The sequence below is a fragment of the Tamandua tetradactyla genome, chromosome 13 (genome assembly GCF_023851605.1).
Source record: "Tamandua tetradactyla isolate mTamTet1 chromosome 13, mTamTet1.pri, whole genome shotgun sequence".
Taxonomy (NCBI): domain Eukaryota; kingdom Metazoa; phylum Chordata; class Mammalia; order Pilosa; family Myrmecophagidae; genus Tamandua; species Tamandua tetradactyla.
In genome coordinates, this window is record NC_135339.1 from 35,599,736 (window position 1) to 35,623,327 (window position 23,592).

General features: G+C 36.0%; 1 protein-coding gene across 9 annotated transcripts in view; it reads right to left on the reverse strand.

Annotated features, from left to right (window-relative positions):
• CABCOCO1 (ciliary associated calcium binding coiled-coil 1) overlaps window positions 1-12,194 on the reverse strand; it is a 246,978-nt gene extending 234,784 nt beyond the window's left edge. For 3 of the 9 annotated variants that reach the window (XR_013161570.1, XM_077125214.1, XM_077125213.1), the window contains exons 1-2: window positions 11,939-12,111; window positions 780-883 (exon numbers count right to left, since the gene is read on the reverse strand). Coding sequence is in view for 8 of the 9 variants with exons in the window: in XM_077125214.1 (XP_076981329.1) it covers window positions 780-883; window positions 11,939-12,049 (215 nt within the window). In the remaining variant the exon portion in view is untranslated. Of the gene's footprint in view, window positions 1-779; window positions 884-11,565; window positions 11,798-11,938 lie in introns of those variants that run through there. The other 6 variants (XM_077125210.1, XM_077125212.1, XM_077125209.1 and 3 more) reach the window with 5 other exon arrangements.
• Between the last annotated feature and the right edge of the window lie 11,398 nt (window positions 12,195-23,592).

Genomic DNA, 23,592 nt, shown 5'->3' on the forward strand with positions numbered 1-23,592 from the left:
CTGGTCTGCAGAGCCCTTACAGGAGGACATTACCGTCCAGCACAGCCCATCATCCCCACTCTCCTGACATTACAGCCAATCATGCTTCCATCATTAGAGTGAGAGAATTTATAAAATGGGTGATCACTAAAAACACCTTTCAGGAAATTGTCTTGGTGGATATATCTGACAAAGATTCTAAATACATGATCTACTATAGAAATAAATGTCCGTAAGAGAGAGATACACATATATAAAAATTATTATTGCCTATAAATTCAGTTATATTCACATTTTAAAGCAACATGTATGAAATAATAATATTTATTATAGCTTCATTTCCAATGTAAATCATAGGTAGATGATTAATCTTTGGGGATTCCCAAAGTAATAAAATGTATTGGCTACTAATATTATAGGAAAAAATTTATTTTTCCCATGATAAGGCAAAAGGCTGTTCTTCAGACTGTGCAATTGACAGTCAGTTTTATGAATGAGAGAGAAAAGAAGTAGAGATAGCATATACAAGAGGCTGCTTTTAACAATACCCCACTATTCTCAGTTAGTATTAACAAGATGGCTTGAAATGTATTTCTCCTGTGAAGAAGACTGCAGAATAGTGCAAAAAAGGCACTTATTTTGAGATTTTTTTTGCATGTTCCAGAGTATGGATATATATCAATGCACAATATAATAAATATTTTGGAAACCAATTTAAATTATGTAATAAAACATCACGGTCATTTATAGATATAGAGCAAAAATTTTTCTATATTTGACTGTAACATTGGATTGCTTACTTTTGAACTCCATCTACATCTTCTTCTAACAATTCAGAGATCTGAGCATATGAAAGACAATCTAGAGACAGAATCTTTTCATGCTCCTGGGGTTCAGCATCTTCCTACAATAAAAAAGTGGAATGAGTTATTTCAGTTATAAGTATGTGGGAGACCGGGTTCGATTCTCGGTGCCTGATCATGCAAAAAAAAAAAAAAAAAAGTGTTCTTATTTTCTTCTATCTATTTACCGCCAGATGGAAATTTAAACACAACATCCCTCTAGATAAACATTTTTATTTTCCATTTTGATGTAATGATACCTCTTCTCTGAAAAGTCAAATGGCTAGTCATCTTTCTTTTAAGCATATTTAAAACTGGTGATGGATTTAAATTCAACAAATATTTACTGATTATCTACACATTTCTCATTGAGCTAGGGGCTAATGAGGAGACAAAGACAAATAAGAAAGAGTTGCTATCCTCAAAAAGCTTACAGTCTAGTAAGAGAAACAAACTAAAGGTGACTTTAAAACAAGAAAAGAAAATGATAAATGTGATAAGGGAGCTGTAATAAATATGTCATAGAATCTTAAAGAAGGGACTTGGCTCAGGTACAGATCAAGCAAAGTCTGGAGAGAGAGGTCCAGGAATGGACCTTGTGGGACCAGGGGTGTACAATGTCCCAGGTGGACAAATCAGCAACACTATGAAGACAGGGAAGGTGAAAACAGCAAGTCATTCACAATGGCACCTAGGACCACACAGGGTAATAGTGGGACTTACGGAGGAGTGGAGGTTGGGAACATATTGCAGAAGATCTTAAATTTAATAATTCAACAAATATTTACTGAGTGCTTACAATACGCAAGATTCTGTGTAAGGATTCATAAATATTTCAGACCCTGGCTCATTGAAGAATGACAGGCTGAGGAGTTTGGTCTTAATAACACAGGCGATGGGGAATATGCGAAATTTTTGAGCAGTGCAATGACAAGATAAAAACTGTGCTTTAAGGAAGGTAAATTTTGCAGTAGGGTGAAGGAAAGAGAGGGGCAGAGAAAGGATGTAAATGAAGAGTTAACTCAGGAGGTCATTAAAACAGTTCAGGAAAGAGGCATTGGGCTGCACCGAGCTCCTCAGAGTGTTCAGGAATAGAAAGGAGTGAATGGGACAGTCTACGTGGGGGACTACAAGAGGGAATAAGTGAATGGAGATACTCAGTTTGAGAAACAGGTGACAGGGAGAAAATAGTGGTGATTCTCAGGACCTCCAATAGCGCATATGTCATCTTTGTGTGAATTAGACAAGGCATCCTTTCTGGGTGGTAGAATTACTAAAAGGCCCTTTTCCAAGGGTGACACAGTTCTGTGCCCATGTGCACTGTCTGTGAATAGAGTAGTGTCAGCTTCTGTTGACCTCTTAGCTGAGTGCTTTTATTTGGAGTACACCTTGTGTAATCATACATGGCGACCTCGTTTACCAATAGAAATTGGAGCATTGGAAAATGATGCTAGTTTTAAGATGGTACAATGATGAATTTGGTTTTCTTTGAGTTTAAGGTAAAAGACACATATGGGAGAAATATTTAGAGGTTAATTAGAAATGCTGGAGTCAGAGAAGTCAAGTTTGAAGATGCTGGCTTAAGAGTCAACCGCATATGTGACAGTGGATGAGATGGACCAGGGCCAGAGCATGAAGAGAAAAGCTGTGACTAGGAGGTGGAAGATGCTGTGAAACAGAAGTAAGAGAGGCAAGAGAGAGCAGCAATGCACAAAGCACAAAGATAAAGGATTGTGAGTTTCGGGAGGGGGCGATGGTGGGACAACTTTTTTTCAATTCAACAAATAGTTACTGATCTTGCTATGTGAATGGGCCCCAATAAACAAGAATAGCAAGAAAATGCTTTGCTATTATTAATCAGATCACATCCCAAATTTTCCTTAATCCTTTTCCAGAGTGGAAAAATCCCTAAATCTGATGCTTATTGGTAATTTTGGCTTAATATTTGTAATTTAATATTAGTTTTTAAAATTTTTTCATTTTTAAGCACCTAGTTTAGAAATAAAATAAGATATTTTATTAGCCATCTTTTTTGTAATCTATAATTTGCAAATTAACCTAACCTAGGTCAGACTATTAGATAATACCATACATCCTGTAGGCATTCAGACACTTATAAATTGAACCAAATACACAGCTTTTATTTAGATAGGGTAGTTTTTTTGGTCCATAATATATGGCTATATATTTAAGTGTTTGATGGTTTAATGTATCATATATATATATATATATATATATATATATATAAAATTAGCATGAAGTGTAATTATTTCTGCACTGTCAATCCCATTAGATTGTAAATTCCTTGGGGAAAGTCATTCACTCTTTTACTTCTTTTTAGCATTCCACAGATATGATATGTCAACATAAGGTATTTATTAACTGACTTTCTGAATTCACCCTCATCATGTGATGGCATTGTTAGATGATGGAGTATGATGAAAAGCAGGACTCAGAGGAACTCTGGATCTTTTAAGGGTCTGGCTAGTGACTAACTTGGTGACTTAAGTAATTTGAACCTAAACTTGGATTCTTGTAAAAAATAATTTTGATATGTTTTGATAAGATAATAAGACCGTGATCATTATTAATAATGAATAAAAATACACATGAAAAGCAAATTATACAAACATATAGATCAATTTTCTTTGATTTGAAATTTTTGGATAGGAGAAAACTAGGTCACGCAAAACTATGCTGAAAGAAAATAATATTATCTTACCTTTTTTGGCCAGTAATAATTCTAGCTAAAATGCCTAATATTAGTGTGTATTTTTTTCCCTAAAATTTGCAGGCTTAAGATAATCCTGCCTCTGGGTTTTTGCTTTCTTTTGTTTAAATTGCATTCCTAGACCTACTAGAGCTCTTTTTTGTTTGTTTATACACTGCCTTGCACTAAAAAGGATATACAGTGGTTTAAAATATTTTTCAACACATACATTCTGATTTGTAAAAATTAAATATACAATAGAAAATTCATGAACAGGCTAATAAAAATGTGGATATATAATTGTGGCTTTTTCTGTAAACTTACATCTCTGACTAGGAAAATATGTAAGCTAAACTGCACTGTAACTCATTTTGTTCCACCAGCTGGTGGATTTTAGTAGTTATTCCCGGAGCAATAAAACTATAAGCCTGATTTTGTCAGATAGTCTTCTCTTTGATTTTTTTTCTTGTAAGGTTACTTAAATTTTCCACATTGTATTATATAGCTTTGTATATACATTCCAGAACGTTAGCTTTCAAGGGCATCTTTTTATCTAGAACCGGTAGTATCTCTCATAAAATAAATTCTTAATAAAGATTCATTAAAGAAATGTAGCACATTTCACCACATATTGCTAAAGAGGGGTTTCTTGGTCACAGAGGACATAGACTGGTCTACAAATTCCAGCCTTTGAAAGACTTTTTTCAAGGCTGAAAATAAATGAAATAAGAAGCAGTGCTGTGCTTAGCCATATTGGAGCCTGGGGCCAAAGGAAAAACAGTAATACTGAATTTTTAATTAAAATTTTTGATCCACATTGGATTTTTGCCTTAATTTTGAATTTTTAAAATATTGTACTAAATATTATTTATCTTGATTACTGAGCTTTTGGTGCTCCCTCAAATTTTGTACCCAAGGAGAGTGCCCCACTCACCTTCCCCTCGTCCTGGCTCTGCTACGGAGTCAATTAAAAAAAAGAAATTAAAAGTAAGCCAAATAGATGAAAGAAGGGCAAGTGAAAGCAAGAGCCAATTCCAGTTCTTTAAAATAATAAAATCAATACACAAATTTTTGGAAAATATGATTAAAGAATAGGAAAAGAAAATTAATATATGTTATATTAAATGGTATTATATTTTAAAATTCAGAAAAAAATGCCTTATTTCCTAGAACATATAAATTATCCAAATTGATAAAGGGTAAGGGAGAAAACTGAACAAACCAACTGAGAACCAAACTGGAAGTCTACTTTTGGAAAAGTCACTCTACCCAGACATTAGTAGTTCTTCCTAACCTTCAAAGAACACTTAAATTCTATGTTAATCTAATAATTATAGACTGTAAAGAATTCAATTTTAAGATGCCAGCATAGTCTGCCTACATAAAAATGAACTAGGCAAAATAGCAGTGTAGAAAGTTTTACAGATCACTCCCAGAAAAATGAAGAGCTGGGAAAAGAGACTGGAATTAACTAGGTGATAACCCTGGAACCAGAATGAACATTTAGAACAACTACAGGAGTGCCAGAAGAAACAAGAGGCTTTTGTAAGGGAAAGCACAAACCAGCACAGCCATTGCTCAGACTTGCAGCAATGGCTGTGGAAGTGGCTGTAGCTGCAGCAACCCAGACCAGATTCTGGAGAATTCTAGATCTGATTTAAAAGAGCTAGGGGCAGCTGGGTGAAGTCAGCCCTGTCAGAGAAACCCCCCTCCTCTAAAACTTGGGGTTGAGGATTGAAGCTGTTCTGGGAAATCCCTCAAGGACCAGCATGGAAGTTGGCCTCACTTTTGGCCCTGTGGGCAGCAGCACATCCATTATTCCACCAGCATCCACCTGGACAGACATAAAGAGACAGGGCATCTTCTTTGGCTATTCTTTGTTTGTTTTAAATTTTCCTTCTGTGCGTTCCACGTTTCCTGGACTAAGAGATTCCTGAGGGCGCAGCATAGACTCTGGCCTTGGTTTCAGCCCACTCTGCTGCAGTAACTTCTGGCCTCATACCAGCCTCTACCAGGGCTTAAAAACCCAGTGCACTTTCCTAGTGCTTGAGTTTCTTTCTCTTTCTTTACTTTGGAGGATTGCTGAGGGTTCAGCACAGATGCAAGACTTGAGAAGTACCATCCTCTGACCTTTCATCAGCATTTGTTCGGACATAAAGAGCCAGTTTACTTCTTTTTCTTTTGGTTGATTGCTATTTTTCTCTTTCACTGTTTTATATATTTTTGGTTTGATGGATGAGCAGGGACTCTGGCCTAGGTTTTAACTTCAATGACAGCAGCATCTGGCTTCCCACCAGCATATAACAAAAGACATGAAGAGGCCATGCACTTTACTCTATTTTTTTCTTGCTTTTTATTGTGTGTGTGTGTGTGTGTGTGTGTGTGTGTGTGTGTGTATGTGAGGGTGAGTGTGTTGTCCGTTTCTTAGAATTTTTTTCTTTTTTTTCTCTCTCGTTCTTTTATTCCCCACCCCCCTTGCACTTTTTTTTCTTTTGTTCTTTTTTCCCTTCTTGTTCTTAGTTAGACAGGCTGAATGGGCGAACTAGATTTTCAGAATGATCGCAACATAATACTCAGAATTACTACAAAACCAAACATAATGGAGACATACAAGGAGACTGGACCAGGAAAGTATGGTTCAATTGCAAGAGAAAATAATTCGGTGGAAAATATATTTCAAAAGAAGTACAGTTTGTGGAATTACTAATCAAAGAACAAAGAAAAATTCTCATAAATAAGATCGATGAACTAAAGGAAAACATGGACAAAGAACTAGAGGAAGCCAGGAAAGCAATATATAAACAAATTGAGAATTTCAATAATGAGATAAAAATTATAGAGAAGAACCAAATGGAAATTCTGGAACTCAAAAGTAAATTAACTGAAGTGAAAAATTCAATCAAATGGTTCAAGAAAAGACTGGAGGAGGCAGAAGAAAGGATCGGTGCATTTGAAGACAAGACAACTGAAATTGTCCAGTTTGAGGTGCAGAAAGAAAAACGAATGGAAATAAAAGAGAAAGCCTGAGGAACCTGTGGAACAGCATCAAGTATGCCGATATATACAGTAAAGAAGTCCCAGAAGAAAAGAGGGAAGGGCCAGAAAAAATCATTTGAAGAAACAATGGCAGAAAACTTCCCAAGTCTGATGAAAGATACGAATAAACAAATCCAAAACGCTCAATAAACGCCAAGCAAGATGAACTCAAACAGATCTACATTAAGGTACATTATGATCAAACCATCTAATTCCAATGACAAAAACCTGCACTAGAACAGGAAGGAAATTATAACCAAAATCACTAATGAATTCAAAGGCAAAAGTTCTAATTAAAATACATATTGGAAAATCTAATTTGACAGTATATTAAAAGATGAATAAGCCATCAGAATAACCAAATAAGGTTTCTTTTGGAAATACAAAGATGATTTATCATTCAGAACTTTATTAACATAATTTTCATGCCAAATTAACTGATAAAAATTATACTGGTATATAAATAAATAATAATCAGGCTGAAATAATTTGCTAAAATTCAGGAGCAAAACTTTAACAAAATATAAATAGAGGGGGTGCAAGGGTAGTTCAGTGCTAGAATTCTCACCTGCCACGTGGGAGACCTGAGCTCAGTTCCCAGCCCATGCACTCCCCCACAAAAACAACAACAACAACAACAACAAATAGTGCTGCAGTAAGAAGAGCCTCACATGGAAAAGTCTGTATTCTGTATGGTGACCCCACCATACAGAATACACAAAAAATTATGTGTATATATATAATATTATATTATATATATAATTATATATATATATATATATAAATAGAAAAAAGAATGCCAACTATGAAAATAATTTGCTAAAACCAAAGGTAAGCATCATACTGAATGGGAGAATACTATGAAAACAAGAAACTAGAAAGGGACTATGGCAATTCATGTTATCATTACTCAACACATTATAGAGGTGCTAGTTAATACAATCAAATAAGAACTAAATACATGGTTTAAACATTAGAAATGAGATAATAAAAATAATCTCTGAGGATTACATGGTTGCACACGTAAGAAATCTGAAATTGTATTAATAGCATTTGAGTTAATAAAAAATTTGGCAAGATGGTTATATATATAAGATAAATACATAAAATACAATTGTTCTTCTCTATATTAGCAATACTGATTAGAAATAGGAATAACAAATTTTAAGTAAATTATACTTAGTAATAAATTTAATAAGAAAGGTATAGGACCTGGATGAAGAAATGATAAAACTATCAAAAGATAAACAAACAAGTTGAATGAAAGGCATTTGTTGGGAGTATTCAAATTCAAAACTTTAAATCCTTCCCACATTATAAATATAATGCAACGCCAATCTCAAATCCCAATGGGATTTTTACAAAGTTACTTTTAAGTTCTTTAGAAGAATACATACATTTTGGAAAAAAAAAATAGTGAGAGGAAACTTTCCAAAGCAGATATTACAGCTGAATACAAAATAGCATGGTGTGCTGGACCCCTAAAGAGAGGGATGGTAAGATCCAAGGTGATGGTGGAGTTATACAGAGAAGATAGGCTTAACAAATGAATATGAATGCTGAATCATTAAATTGATATCCATTTTAGTCTCTAGTATCTTAGAGTAGCTAGAAATAAAAACCTAAAGTTGTGGAATCGTAACCCATGTCAAACTCTAAAATATGTTCAACAACCAACTGTGATTCTGTGCTTTGAAATTTATTGCTTTTTTTTTGGTATATATGTTAATTTTCACAAAAACAGAAGGAAAATAAGTTGATTGTGATGATAAAAAAATATTTACGCCTTCTAGCCTCCTATATTCTGGAGAAGCTAGAAGGAAAAAAAATCTGAGAGGATCATATGGTAGCCCATGACAAATCTGGCATCTGTCCTATAACTACTTGTTGAAGAGTGCTTTGAAAATATGGCCTTTTTATTTCTTTGCTTTGTATATATGTTATACTATACAATAAAGAAGTTAAAAAATAAAAAGCATGGCATTGGCACAAGAATAGACAAATTGGTCAGTGGAAAATAACAGAGAATCCAAATATGAAAAGTGGCAGCCAGTTCATTCTCAATAGGAAGAGGATGGCTGATCAAGTAAATGATATGCTGGTTTAATTGGTGATGCATCTCTAGAAGAAAACAAAATTAGATCCTCACCTGAAAAATACAAAATACATTTACCAAAAAATAAATTTCAGCCATATTAAAGACTAAACTTTAGGAAAATAGTTACACATTAGGAAAAAGATTGAAGACTATTTGTACAACTTGAGGTATGAACAAAATTGGATCAACAGAAAACAATGATAACAAGACAAGCCTAAATATTTGTCAGTATCTCTACACCTATAGCCAGTGTGACCTGAGATTCTCAGATGAATACTATCATATATTAGCACTTTGAGGTTCATTAGTCATGTCTTGTCAACAATATTTTAAATGACTTTTTCTGCATCCTCTCCATAGCCCTGCACAGGTTAACCTACACTGTGATGTGAATGGCTTCAATAAATACCTCTTGAAACACTTAAACTGCAAGAATCTGATCATTTTGCTGCTCAAGTTCAGCACCAAGTGGTCCTCTCTAACCTGCCAGTGATGGGGTGGGGGCCATTTTCAAAGGACCTAAGACAGAGAGCACTGCCTATGCCTTCTCCTGGACATGTTGACAATCTGTTAGACAAGTGACATCATCTTTACAGTCAAGAATGTATAAGTACCCTCCTGTCCTAAATAAAGCCCAACATGTACTGAGTAAGTGTCACATAATAGGAAATGCAATGATACTTTGAGACATTATTCAGGAGAAGCAACTGGGAAATAATCATTTGTATCTTCTTAGGTCCCTGATACTACTTTTAAAAGGATTATATTTCTCAAATAGCATTTTTGAAGGTATTAGAAAACTCAGTTTGTGAACAAACTATTAATAGAAGATTGATCACTGAATTCCAAGTACACATTTGCAAATTCCTTCCACATACAGATCTACACATAGCAAGGATTTTCAGATTTTTGTCATTTTGCTTGTTTCTTATGCATTTATATAGATATCTGACAAAAATTGAGTCTTACCTTTTGAAGGGAGGTATTAATCCCAATATTACTAAAGAACCTGGAATGTTGAATTCAGAGTTTGCAAGTAGAGTCTATGCTCTATCACTTAATATCTCCCTGGATCTGGAAATCATTTCTGAATGCTCACAGTATCTCATAGAATAGATACCTTTCCCAGGACACTTCAGACTGCCCATGATTTTAATTAGTTAATTTAACATATTGTATTGCATGCCCACTATGTGATTGAAATAATTGGCTGTTTTCATTCTGTATTTGCCCACAAAGTACAAATTGGAAGCCTTGGGCTACAGGAAGTTTATGCTTTATTTGTGATAGTCTGGGATAGAAAATATTTCACTAATTCTTGGCTCAGCTGTCTAGAAACTCTACCGGCTAAGTCAGTTTGGATGCAGAATTTATTAATAATGACACCATCAGGGATTAGGTTTGAGGATCAACATTGGAAAGAATCTGATCTGAAAAGAAACTTCCCATATATAACTGAAAACCATGGCCTTGGGAACAGAGACACCAAGGAAGTGAGGGACTTCGCTATTTTCCATCTAACACCTGAAACCCCCACTCCCATCCCTCACCCCCATGAGAGCAAACGGGCAGTAGGCTGCGCTTGTCACTCTAATGAATGACAAGGCTCTATGGATCAGTCATTTTCTCAATGAACTATAGGAACTCTGTTTTCATTAGAACGGAAAATTGAGTTTCTACCATGTAAGCATTTTAATGTTAATCTCAGTAAATGAGCACAGCTAAGTGAGTCCAGGTTACAACTTGATTTTGTCAGATTGTTACTAACTAAATGATTGCGCATATCCTGAATTGCATGCCAAGGGAATACCCTAGTCCCTTAAAGAAGTTAAACGTGTGAGCTGATAGTGTCAAGATGGTAAATAACTATCAAAGGTCTATAACTAACTCATTCATCTGACTCATCCATTATAGAAAGTGTTTCCCCAGCTTTCCCCCCAGCATGGCACTTCTTTGCTTTCTCTGTCAAAAAATTACAGGATATTTCATTTTTTAAAAGTGAGTATTCATAAAATATCCCGAAGTGTCAGAGTCCTCTTAAAATAGACATTACCTACATGAGTCAGAATGCATGTGTTCACTGATAATTATCATAAAGAAGTTTTTGTATATATTTAAGTAACGCAATTTAATTGGGAAATTTCCTATGCCACTTTGGAAATTGTATTACTTACATTAGAGATCACAGGGGAGTAACTGGCTTAGTAACCAGTTTATCACATTAAAATGTGTTTTTAATGTATGCTAATTTCAAAAGACTCATAAGAGAGTTAGTTGCCTCAGTGGTCTGCATGTTGTGTTAGGAAGAATCTGGCTGGGGATAACTTGTATATCTCTGAATAAGCCACTACATTATTGGCTTTCTTTGTTTGCTCATTTATAAAATTTGCGTTACTATTTATCTTCTGCACAAAAAAATGCTGTTTAGACTGATTATAAATGGAGCTGAGCATATGAAGGTTAATTATAACATTAGTATTCACCTTTAGGGCCTTAAAAAAACTGTAGGAAAAACTTGATAGGAACATGAGTGACGATTTAAACATTCTTTTGATAATATGTGGCATAGAAGTTACGTTCTTAATTAAAGACTCAGCTTACCAAGTACATGAGTAATTAAATTTACCAAAAACTCATTTAATGAGCTAGTGTTTGCAGGTGACTAAAGGCACAAACCTCTTTACAGAGGAGGCCACTGAGGCCCAAGGAGGTTAAATGACTTTCCTAAAGACACGCTGATAATGAGCAACTAAGCCATAATCAGAATTCCGATATAACCGTCACCCATCCTTTGTCCAGTCTTAGCATATATTTATTGATTTAGATAAATGGCAAAATAACGGAGAGGCAAGCCTCAATGTTACCCAGTCCACGACCACTGAAGGATTAGTCCATGGTACCTTCTGAACAATTGGAGTTGTGATCATTACAAAAGAAGGCAGTTTCAAAAAGGAACTGGCCCATTTTAAATTAAGGTTAATTGTTAATTTTCTCTTCAGTGCAGAGAATCCCCGGCGAAATCTGTTGTTAGTTGCGGGATCATCTGAGAATGGAACCGTCCGCTGGCTGAAGAGACACACTCGCCGGCGCCATGGGCGGAGCGGCCCAGGGAGCGCGTGGCGGCGGCTCGGGGACCCCGTGCGCCCTCCCTGGCTGCGCCCCCGCGGCGGTCGGGCCTGGAGCGCCGCCCTGGGGAGGCTCCGCCTGGGGCCGTGGGCCCGCGAGCCGGGGCCGGCGCTCCGGGGACTCGCCGACTGGGAAAGGGCGGCGTACCTCGGACTCGGGCGTGGTCCCCGTCGGGGTCGCCCCTGCGGGGGTCGCCCCTGCGGGGGTCGTCCCTGCGGGGGTCGTCCCTCCGGGAGTCGTCCCCAAAGGCGTCGCCATGATCCCGGCGGGAGCAAACGGCTCCTTGTCGCCTTGGCAACCGGAGTGGGAGGAGCCCGAGCCCCGGAACCGGGAACTGATCCCAACCGAAAGCGGCCCTGGGCCCCGACCCCTCGCGCTGCCCGGGAATGGCTGCGGACCCCGCAGTGGGCGCAGCGGGCACAGGCCCGGAGCGCTGGTGTCCATCGTCTGCTAGAGACAGTCTTGTTTGCTGCGTGTCAGCGACAATAAGTAAATAAAAGAAGGAATGAATAAATAAAATAAAACTTACAAGATAAAATACATAATAAAGTGTTATATGCGAAAGTCTCTAATGCTGGCACATAGCGAGTTCTCAATTAAAAAAAAGTGAGATGTGTTACTGGAACGTTGTACATTGACCGATATCTGATATTAAGGAATTATTGTAGTTTTTAAAGGTGTTATGGTTATTATGATCACGTTTAGAAGGTAAAGGTGTCCTGTTGGCGATACATACTGAATGACTAGGGAAGAAGTGATGCTATTTCTGGGATTTACTCCAAAATAATGTCGGGAGGAGGTCTATGGGAAATGAATGGATGAATTACGATTCAGCTGTGTGATGGGATATTGGGGGTGGGAGTGGGGGTTACTATACTTTTCTTCTACTCCTGCATATGCTTGAAATTTTCCATAATAAAAACATTTTAAAACAAAAAGATCTATTTGATAGCACTATAAGTAATCTTCACTTTTCTGATTGGTCAACACCTGCTTTGAAAATGAAATGTACTTTCTTGTATTTACCTGCATTGGGATTACTATGCTTACCGCTAAAATCAGAAATCTCCCCATCGGTAAAGTGATGTATTAATAGTATTTGCCTAATAGTGTTACCTTGAGGATTAAATGCATTAATATACAGAAGTGTTCACAACAGTGCCTGGTACATATAATGTTAGGTATTGTTAAGGTTGTATTAGCTAGTATTAGCATTATGTTTTTACTGTACTCGGCTGCCAGAATAATCTTTCATCCTGTACCTCCCAGGGATATTCGCCCATTGCTTTTCAGATCAAACGTAACACTTTAGCTTTACATAATCTCATAATTGTGCCTTTTCTTCAAAGTGTCTCATATCAAGTTATGCCCACAGTTTGTACTGTCAACTTATTATGAGTCATTTCTGGTCTTACGTATGAATAGCCCATCTTTTCAAGTGAATTGTAGTGTCCTTTTTTTCTTGATATTTTCACCCCTTAAGGAACTAGTTTAGTTCTCAGTACAAAGTATCCACTCAACAATGTGTTTTTTACTTTCAACTCCATTTAAAAAGGACATTAGAATTTAATGAAAATACAGTCAATTTTTAATGATTTCCAGAGATGGGATATGAGTCACCAAATTCAAATTCGTTTGACTTCTTAATTCAAATTCATTACATTTCTTAATTATTCTCTCATTTCCTTCTGATCTTTGTTTCCAGGAAGCTTAAAATCACTGGTCTCTTTCCACTAGACAAGAACTGTTCACATTCTTTATATCTGATGTTTCTTAAAGCACTAAAAGATTTATTTATCTAAGCAACGTACCTGATTTATTTCTCCCGCCTTTAACTATTCAACTATTTCTTTGACAGTCTTTACGTTTTCTGGACTGAGGAAGTAGGTAGCATACTCCGTTAAAGATGGGATCAGTTCTGACAGTAACGGGAGGGTTGCCTCTGGGAGGGAGTTCTGCTTTGTTGGTATTCTATTTTACTGTATTTAATATTGTCTTTTATTAGAAAAGTCAGTTTGAGAGGGTAATTTGATTTTATGGGGCACAAAGTTTTTGCCCAGTAAGGAGTAGTGGTGAAAACCCATTAGCCTGAAGGTTATTTTAATTTGCACAGCCTGCAGTCGATTTTAGCCTCCCATTTATTTTGTAGGAAGGTGCCAACTAGGAAGACAAATCTCAGCAGGTGATGTACTTTCTTACATCGAAAGGTCAGGAAAGTCTTACTTCTCCAGTCTCTTTTGAAGATAAAGGCTTCTAACCAAAGCCTGCAAAATTCCATTTATCTTAGCTTATTGTTTTAGGATTGAAAGAGAAAAGGAAACATATGGTTCTTGTAGTTGACAGTTATTTTAAAACAAGACCTGTCTTTTGCCACAACACAGTGAAATATGAGGTAGTTTGATACTATCAGTTGATCAGTTGGATGGGTCCCTGTTCTAAGAAAAGAAAGTACTCCAATAGACACACCTATAAACCTGTGAGTAGCATATATTTAAAAAGTAATCAAATTTTCTTGAAGAGGAGCATTTTCAAAATGTTTTCAATTCAAGTATTGTGTGGTTAAAATAAAGCTTACTTTAAAATACCAGAGAAATGTTTAGGAAAGGTCTGGGTCATGTTACAATGCATATTGATGGCACAGTCTGACGAGAGAGCAATGAATAATGACATTATGATTTCAGCTGTCTTCTTAGTGTGGGTAAACATTTCTTTTCCACTTTTCGTGGTCTTGTGCCATTGGCTCATATTAAGCATAAATGAGATTCTTTAACAATAAATTAAATGATGCCTCTAATGAGATAAATGACATCAATAGTTTCAACACTGTGACTCCCCTCATCTTCAATCTATTAAGTCACACCTACTTAACAATCATTCTGGAAAAATTCCCATTATGTCCTTTAAGTAGTGGTGAGACCAAATACTTCCAGAGGTGGAATTTAGACAACATTGTATCTTACTTTTAAAACATATTCAGAGTTGCTTAGTTATTTGAGTACTTTCTTTGCTAAAAATTAAATTTGTAACAAAGATGAAGGCAATTAGTTACAAATTAAAATTTTAAAAGTATTTATTCTTTCTGTATCTAATATTTTTAATGTATTTAAAGTTTTCTTAACCTTTACCTAATCTTCAAGTGTGGATTTCTCTTTTCAATCAAGTGCCATAATCTGTTTAAGCCAAATGTCAGAACATTTTAAAGTCTTACCCTAATAAAACACACTTAGGAGATGACATAGTAAACCTACTATAGTAGAATACATTCTGAGAGCAACTAATTACTATAGGGGGAATAATAATTTCCAATAAAGAGTTGTTATTACTTTGACACTTTTCATGTAATACTGCAACTTGCCTTTAAAACTATTCTCTCCTATTTTAAGTCCATCTGTTATTCCCTCTCCAGTAAGTTAATTTACAGTAGAGTAGAAACTTCTGTTCTTCAGATAAAGATTCTAAGTAATTCTCAGTTTTCTTATTTTTCTAGATCAGAAAGGACTATCTTTTCCCCAACACAGAGACCTCTTTAAGATAATATTATAGCTTGTTCCTTTCCTTCTTGATCAATTTATTGAAAATATGCTATCCTACTCATTATTTCTCTTTAACCTCTCCATGTCCTGCCTCCTTTGCTCTCTTGGAGTTATCCTCAGAAATGTTACCACTGGTTCCGGTTTACCTTGGTGTGCGGACATTCTCTGCCCTTCATATCCACGCTCTACCCCTCTCCATTAAGTTCTGTGCCTGAAAAGTTGCCACATTTCTTTTCCTCCGACTTGTGGATGAGTTGGGTCAACAGGAGCGTCAGCAGGGGGTTGGAGGGTGGGAGAGTTAACTCAGCGTATTTATTCTCTCTGCTCCCTCCCTGCAGGATTGTAGGTTGGGAGTAACTGGGTTCCTACACCAAAGGCCTTGAAGATCACAGCCTGTCCCTCAGTCCCCTCCAATGCCACAGCTCTCTCTAGGTTTTGGCAACCATCTCTTCCCTTGTCCTCCGGGACTAGGGGTAATAATGGCTCCCTGATGTTGCTAGTCTTGGGATATTTCATCTTCCCTGTTGGTTTCCCTTATGGCTCTCCACATCTTTGTAAATAGCTCCAACGCTCCTCAGTTACCACATGCGTGCCATCTATTTCCTACTGGCACCTTGACTGATACCAGCAAAAATTAACTCTGAAACACTTAACAAGGATGACTAAATCTGACTCATTCAGCACCATGGTTGTTGTCCACCAGTTAGTTGCTGTGCAATGAGCAGAATTGTCTGTAAGCGACCTTCAGCCCTCACTGTGGGTTTCCTGAACAATAATCTAGGTAGGACTGTACCCACCTCACCTTCACCCTATTCTCACAGCTGGACATGCTACACCCAAATTCAGCTTCTCTCAGGATTGAAGGCAGGTGTGTGGGAGAATGTGGGAATGGAAAATAACCACCTATGGGACCTGGGATATCAAAGTGCTGGGAAGCTAGTTCCTCCAACACAACTGATGTAAACTGCTGGCTCCCCTCAGTCCTAACTTTCTGTTGCTAAGCAGCCTGTATACACCCCCTGTTGCTAAGACAGCTTGAAAATTTGTCCTGTGAAAAGGTAAAGAGCAGATCACCTGGGACTGGCATGGCTCTCCATGGATAATGGGCGTGGGGATAGCACAAGGGGAGGGCCAGTGCTGCCTTCTCTTCTTCTTGGTTACTGGGGCTTTGAAGGTCTGACCTTTCCCCATAAAACCTCATCCCATGACATGTGAGGCTATGGAATTGGTCCCAAACCAAGGAGGGGCACACCTAATGGGATACTGCTTGTGTGAACATGTCTTGTTTACAGATTCTCTGTCCCAGCACATTTAGATGCATCATCCATATTTGCACACAAGTCTTATTATTGTCGTTTACCAATTGTTCTTTATTGTAGCATTTTCATCCCTCCTTTCATGCTTCAGTGAACCACTTTTGAGTCTTCAATCCATACTTTGTGAACAGGTAATGTAATGCAAAAACAAGCTAACAAACCTAAGCAATAACATACTTATTATATGAAAATACATCCGCTAAGTTAAAATCATACCATTTCCAGAATGTTAAGCAAGGCAGAATGACCCAAATTCCCAAGCACATGCAGAAATTCTAAAATATATACTATTTGAGCTGGCCATAAACACTTTTAAAAAAACATCAAAGTTCTTCTTAAACTTTAAATTTGTGAACTACATATGATCAAATTCGTTCATTGATTTTTTCCCCCTTCTAAAACTGCCTAAAAGTGCCTGGGTGTCACTTAATTAATACCAGGGGACTCCGTTGCTCTCTGAATGTATTGTGAGAAAACTGATCCTGAGGGATTCTGAGAAGTGCTTGACTGAGCAAGTATTGCCCCCTTCTCTGCACTAAACCCCACAAGTCCACATTTATATATAGCAATTCTAGTTTTATCTATTTTACATAATAGCTTTCTTATAAATTTTGTTAGAAGGAAGGATTTTGAGCTTTAAAAAGTTTGAGAGCCGCTAGATAATCTCTAAGGAACTCTTCCACTTTGAAAATTCTGTTACAATAGGATTTCCTAAAACATACCCTGAAACTTTTGCTTTGGCAAATGCACAGTATTAGTTATTTAACATTTCTGAGTATATAGATTTGTATGATTCTAGGGAAGGGAAATAGTATATATTATCTCATTTAAACATCATAACTAGGCTGAGAAGTAGATGGTGTGATTTTTGCTTTACTGTTGAGGAAATAGGGGTTCACAGAGCCTAGATGACTCACCCAATGTCTTGTGGCTAAATACTCGCCCAGAAGACCCAGGTGTGAACTAGTTCCTGACTCCACAGCCCACTCTCTCTGTCTCAGGGTTTCAATTGACCTGAGGTGTGCTGTGTACTCAAACCCCGGATTCATAAGTTACATCCTGCTAACTCTTTTTTGCACATTACCTTACTTAAACCTCACAATAGATGTAATCAGTGAGACCTAAAGAAGTTAATTAATTTGCCCACTATTGCATAACTCTTAGTAAAGGTACTAGAATGTAAACTCAGGACAATCTGATTAAGGGTCCAAAGTATGACTCACTGTAATTTATCTCAAAGCAGTGGTTTGGTTTTCAACCTGTACTTGTCCGGTGACCAAAATAACTTGTGTTTTCTCTCACCTATTTCAACCTGCGTAAATAAATCAGTAAAGGAAATTGAACATGAAAATCTTCATAGTTTCATTGCTTTGTCATTGACTTTAGGTGACTGAGCTTGGAGGGGGGTTATTGCTGCGTGGTGGTGTCAAGGGACAATTCACTTGAGTTTAAGGTGGTCACCGCTATGTCCACAAACCTCCACAATTTTATTCCCTCTCAACTCACTTTCAGACCTACACCTAAATTTCACCTTCTATGCAGATAAGGCAGGGGCATTCTTAGTATTATTTCCATTACTTTTACTTTGACCACCAGAGTGAATTGTCCTCAGTGTTTGATTAGGATATTTAAGATGGTCTTATTTAGTGGAAACTATGTCTTAAATGTGAAATAATGAAAACATAGAAAAATTAACCAATATTTTGCATTGAATTAAAGAAATTGAAGGCAAATATCTCCCCCTTTAGAAAATCAGCAAGGAGTAAGCAGGCACTTCTGAAAAGAAATATTAATGAAAAGAAACATATGAAAGATATTCAACTTCACAAATGATGAAAGAAATGTAAATGAAGCTAACCATAGTATCTCTTGTCTATCAATGTGAAATAAAATTTACTAAATTTATAATAATTTGTGTTGGCAAGCATGTGGGGAAGTGGGTACTCTCTTGTACATCTTGTTTTTCTTTTTACCTAAGTAAAAGCATTTCTGGAAGTTAGTATGATAAAAAAATCTTTAATTTTTTAAAGATAAAAAATCTTTAATTTGAATACTCCATGACTCTGAAATTACATTTCTATAAATGCATCCTTAGGCCATAATTATAAATGTCTATAAATATCACCTACAAGTTTTTTTTAGTGTAACATTGTTTATAATTATATGTGGAAAAAAGGGGGAAATGAATTAGTTGTCCAATAATGGGGAATTAATAAAACAGATCAAGATCCATAAAATAAATTTTATGCAATTAGGAAGTGTCATGCTTGAAAAATTGTTCAAGAAAAATTAAAAAAGAATATGGTACAAAATAAGATATGTACAATATGATCCTCATTTATGTATGTCTATATCGATCAATTGATCGGTCTATCTATATTGTAAAAGAATTGGAGGGATACTCGCTAAAATATTAAGTGTCTTTGAATAATATCTTCTTTGTGATTATTTGTACTTTCAAAACTCTCTGTAGTAAATTGCAATACTACTTTTGCTATTTAATAGAAATTTTCAAACATACACAAAAGTAAAGAAAATAGTATGAATTCCTGTGTATCTCTCACTCAATTTCGATAACTATCAGCCACATTTCTTTTAAAAAATCATTAAAAAATTCAGTCACCCACAAACCGTTTTGCTCAAGTCGTCTAGAGCTACTTACTAATTGCTTCTCTTCATAAAGAATTTTTTATATCATCCTTTGAAAAACATTTTGCTTCTACTGCCCAAATCCTGTTTTCAAAACATTGCCTTGTACATTTTTCTTAAGAGAAAGCTAAAAGCCTATCAGTGTTGTTAAAGAAAATAGTAAATCAATAATATGATTTCTTATTTTTTAAAATCAAAGTTAAAAACACATCTCTATTTTCTGGCAGTTTGTCATTATTTCGCAGAACACATAAAGAGGAAGCTTTACAGACAATAAAGTAAAAAAAGGGATAGAGCCAGTTGTGTGTGGTCTTGACCACCTCTTTCTTCATCTAGCTTAGGGTTGGGGGCAGAACTTGGTAAAACACCTTTAAGTAAATGGTTCTGAATATTTTGCAATCAGTTTTGGAAGCATTTCATTCTTGAATTCAGAATTTGAAATACAGTACTTGCTGTGCAGGCAGATGTTTATAAGAAGTTAGGAGTTTCTAGGAAAATTTAAGAGTTTGGGAGCAAACAAATCCTTTCGTTTACTCCAAAAGGATTATATACTTACACGCAAAAAATAGACTCCCATGAGTTGAAATATTTTCTCCACTGAAAAATAAAAGAAACAAAGACGTGCAACAACCAACATCTAGTTTGTAACTAAAAATCTCTCCTCCAAACTCTTGCTTTTCTACCAATCTTTAAAGGCACATTTTTCACACTGTGCATTAGTGGTAGTCTGTGCATTTTGATGGACTAACTCCACTGACGAATTTTAATATGTGCTATTTTTAAAAAATCCTGGATAACTTACTTTCGGAAAGTAGAAAATTGCTTATTTCTTTTATTTCCTTAAGGTCCAATACTGCAGTTCCAATGCATTTAGTATAACTGGATCATAAAAATAATAAATGCATGACAACATGAGTATAAACATAATAAATGTCATGCTTTCACGTGGCTAATTGTCAATATCTATTGACATTTGTTCTTATGGCATCTATTAAGGCCACACCATATTTATTAACTCTGGTTTGATTATACAGCTCCATTAACTCAGTAATTTCATTATAGTTAAAGAGGGATTTTAGCTGCTGGATTTAGTTTAAATTTTATGCACAAGCTCAGAAGTCCTTGGGCAGTGAACATATTTCATATAAATCAAATAAATAATTAATAAATTAAAGCTATTTTGGAGAAGCAGAGAAAACAATCAGAATCAGATAACTTTTTAATGACAAACTAGGAAATAGCTCATAGAGAGTAGTCATAAGCTATATCAGGTGTATTCATGTGCTTGCTAGTAGAATACTTTTACTTAGAAATTCCTGTGTTAGAGGCAAACATAACTCCAATCAGAAAAGAGAAATTAAGCCCACACAGACAGTGTGAGCAATGAAGAAAGATGCTTGCATGGGGGCAGGAAGCTCTGTAAATTTGCTTGTTTCTGAACTAATTTTAAACACAATACTGCAGAAATTCGACGAGGAAAAAGAAATTCTCCTCTGCTAAAAAGCCTACAGAGGCTGCAAAAAGAACCTGATATGAGAGAATGTATTCGGTAAGGATTTCCTTACCCCATGGTCAGTCTCATTAGCAAAATATTATCTGGAATATAATTCCACTTTTGCTACTGTTTATTAGCAAATCATAGATTATACCTGGATTTGACCCTTCTGTTCTCAACCCACTAATTGTTTAATTTATTGTCCTCTCGAAGGTTTCTCAGAACATTAAAAAAAGAATGTTTTAAAAGCCTTGAAACCAGGAGGGTGTACAGGTAGTTCGGTGGTTAGAATGCCCGCCTTTCACGTGGGAGACCTGGGCTTGCTTCCCGGACCATGCACCAGAAAATAAATAAATAAATACATAAATAAAAATAAAAAGCCTTGAAAACAAGTGAGTAAAACACAATTCTACTTATCATTTTGTCAGGTTGAACAAAGCTATTTGGATATGCTCAGCTGCTTTTGCATGAAGACAAACAAGCTCAGTTAAATAAATGAACTATTTCATTGGGATCAGAAAGTTTCAGCAGAAGTTATTAATTTTCATGAGCATTAACACTGACAAAAACCTATGTATTTGAAGTAATCTATTTATAAAACACTCCCTCCATGTTAGCATCGAGAATAGGGAATCAGGCAATTCAGATAAAAATCGTAGCACATGATAGAGACTTTACAATGGTTGGAAGATAGGCCACAAATTATGTTTGTAAATTTCTGAAATGATTTCCAGAAACACATTGCAAGCTAAGTTCTTTATACAGTATGTATTGTTAGCAGGTGTTGTGAGTGCTTTCTTTCTTACATACAATACTGACATTTTACTCCTTTACACTCTTTAAGGGAACAAGCAGCATAATTGGAATTCATTTGAGGATGATTGTTAGTTATTCTGGACCTTTACAGGGAGTAAATGGTAAATAAGAGTTGAGTTTTTGGACATTACTATCTATTGGCTGAGCAGATTATACTGTAAATTTTAAAAAGGAAGGGCAATAATACCTAACAGCTGCACAGTTATTGTGTAATAGTAGCCCACCTGGGCTGAATTGTGAATTGCAAAACAAAGCTGAACGCTTTCAATTCCATGATGTATTATGCTACAAGGGAAGGTCTCAGCTAAGCTAAATGTAGAGCTACTGTCAGACCATCCATCTGCCAAATTACTACTGCGCTGAAAAATGACTACAGTGATATCACTTGGTGAGATCATCACAGTCTACTTCTTTTAATGTTTCCATCACTTCTGATCCCAATTTTACATCTCAGTAATTTATTTTTGGTAATGAGATGTTTCCTCCTCCTTCCCTTTGGTAGCGCTTATAGTAATTTTTTTTAACCCATTCAGTTATCTCTTTGAGAACGTGAGCACCAAGTCTCCTCCCACCTTCATCAGGAGCAGTTTAATAAATTGACAGTCTAGACAATGATTTACTCGCACATATTTTATATGGTCTGTGTAATTATTTTAAATTATAGAGGAATGTTCTTAGAAGTGGTCTAAATTCAGTAAAAGTCGGCACTTTTGCACTTAATTTAAGTAGGACATTATACAATTGAATACTTTTCTACAACTTCACTTGGAAAGAAAAAGAAAACATAAAAAATCTGTTCCTCTACTCCATCAAGGCCCCAACTCCGTATTTCTCTGATTTTCCACTATCCTCCATAATATTTAATATAATGGAGACCTCGAGAAACATGAGTTCTTAGAAAAGGAAGGAACTGAGACATAGGGAAGCCATGTGGTCTTGCTGTGAATCATCATGAATATGAGCCAAAGAAAAGTTGGGCATGATATCAAGCATTGTTTTCTTTCCAGGTTTTGCTAAATCTGGCTCAGTTTTACAAACACTTCAGGGGAAGTTCAGAGTTCTACATTTTATTTCTAGATCCTTCATTTGACCCTGAGAAATTATTTAAATTCATACGTGTTTGAGACGGATTTTAAACCACCTTTCAACATACATCAGTAATAAAAGGTGTTCATTTACATGCTTTCTCCTCACACATGCACAGACAAAATCATGGAAACAGTGCGATTCTGTTTTGATGTAAAGAATAATTCATATTTTTAATAAAGCCAAATGGCTGCCTGGATGAATCTGTTAATCAGTTTTCTCTTTGCTTGTTTTCTTTCAGTAATGTGGTTTCCATTATACATTTCAACTCCGTTTCATTGCCGGTAAGCATCTGTTTTAAAATACAGTTAAAAATTGGTACTCTTGGTCTAATTCCAAGGGGCAAAATCAGCAGGAATAAGTAATCCCACAGCCTTAAGAAGAATCTTCTAAACCATGAAAAAAGTAATAAGTACTAAACTTTGAATAAAAGAGCCATAAATGAGTCTAGAAGCCTCATTTACATTGTAATGTGCATACCAGCATGATGTCATTATCAATTAGTGTGAGTATTTTCTAACAGCCATCTATTCTGAGTATGTAGTCATTTAGTTTATGGTTATGATTACAGTGTGTGTGTGTGTGTGTGTGTGTTGGTATGAGGCAGAAACACTAAAGTAGATATGTCCGTGCAAAGTAGTAATCCAGAAAAAATTTATGCTGGCCATGAATCAGTCCTATTTCATTTAATGCTATTTATTGATATGAGGTAGGTATAGTACCTCAATAATCTATGCATGTCAAATAGAATAATAAAATCTGGTTGTAATATAATCTTTCTACAATATGACTTAAAATAAGTGTATCTATTCTTTTTTGTGAGCCTTGTTACTGGATAAGGGTGGTGGATTCTTTTGTCTGATGTGCTCAATGACCAATTCCTGAGACACTGGGATTTCAAAGAGA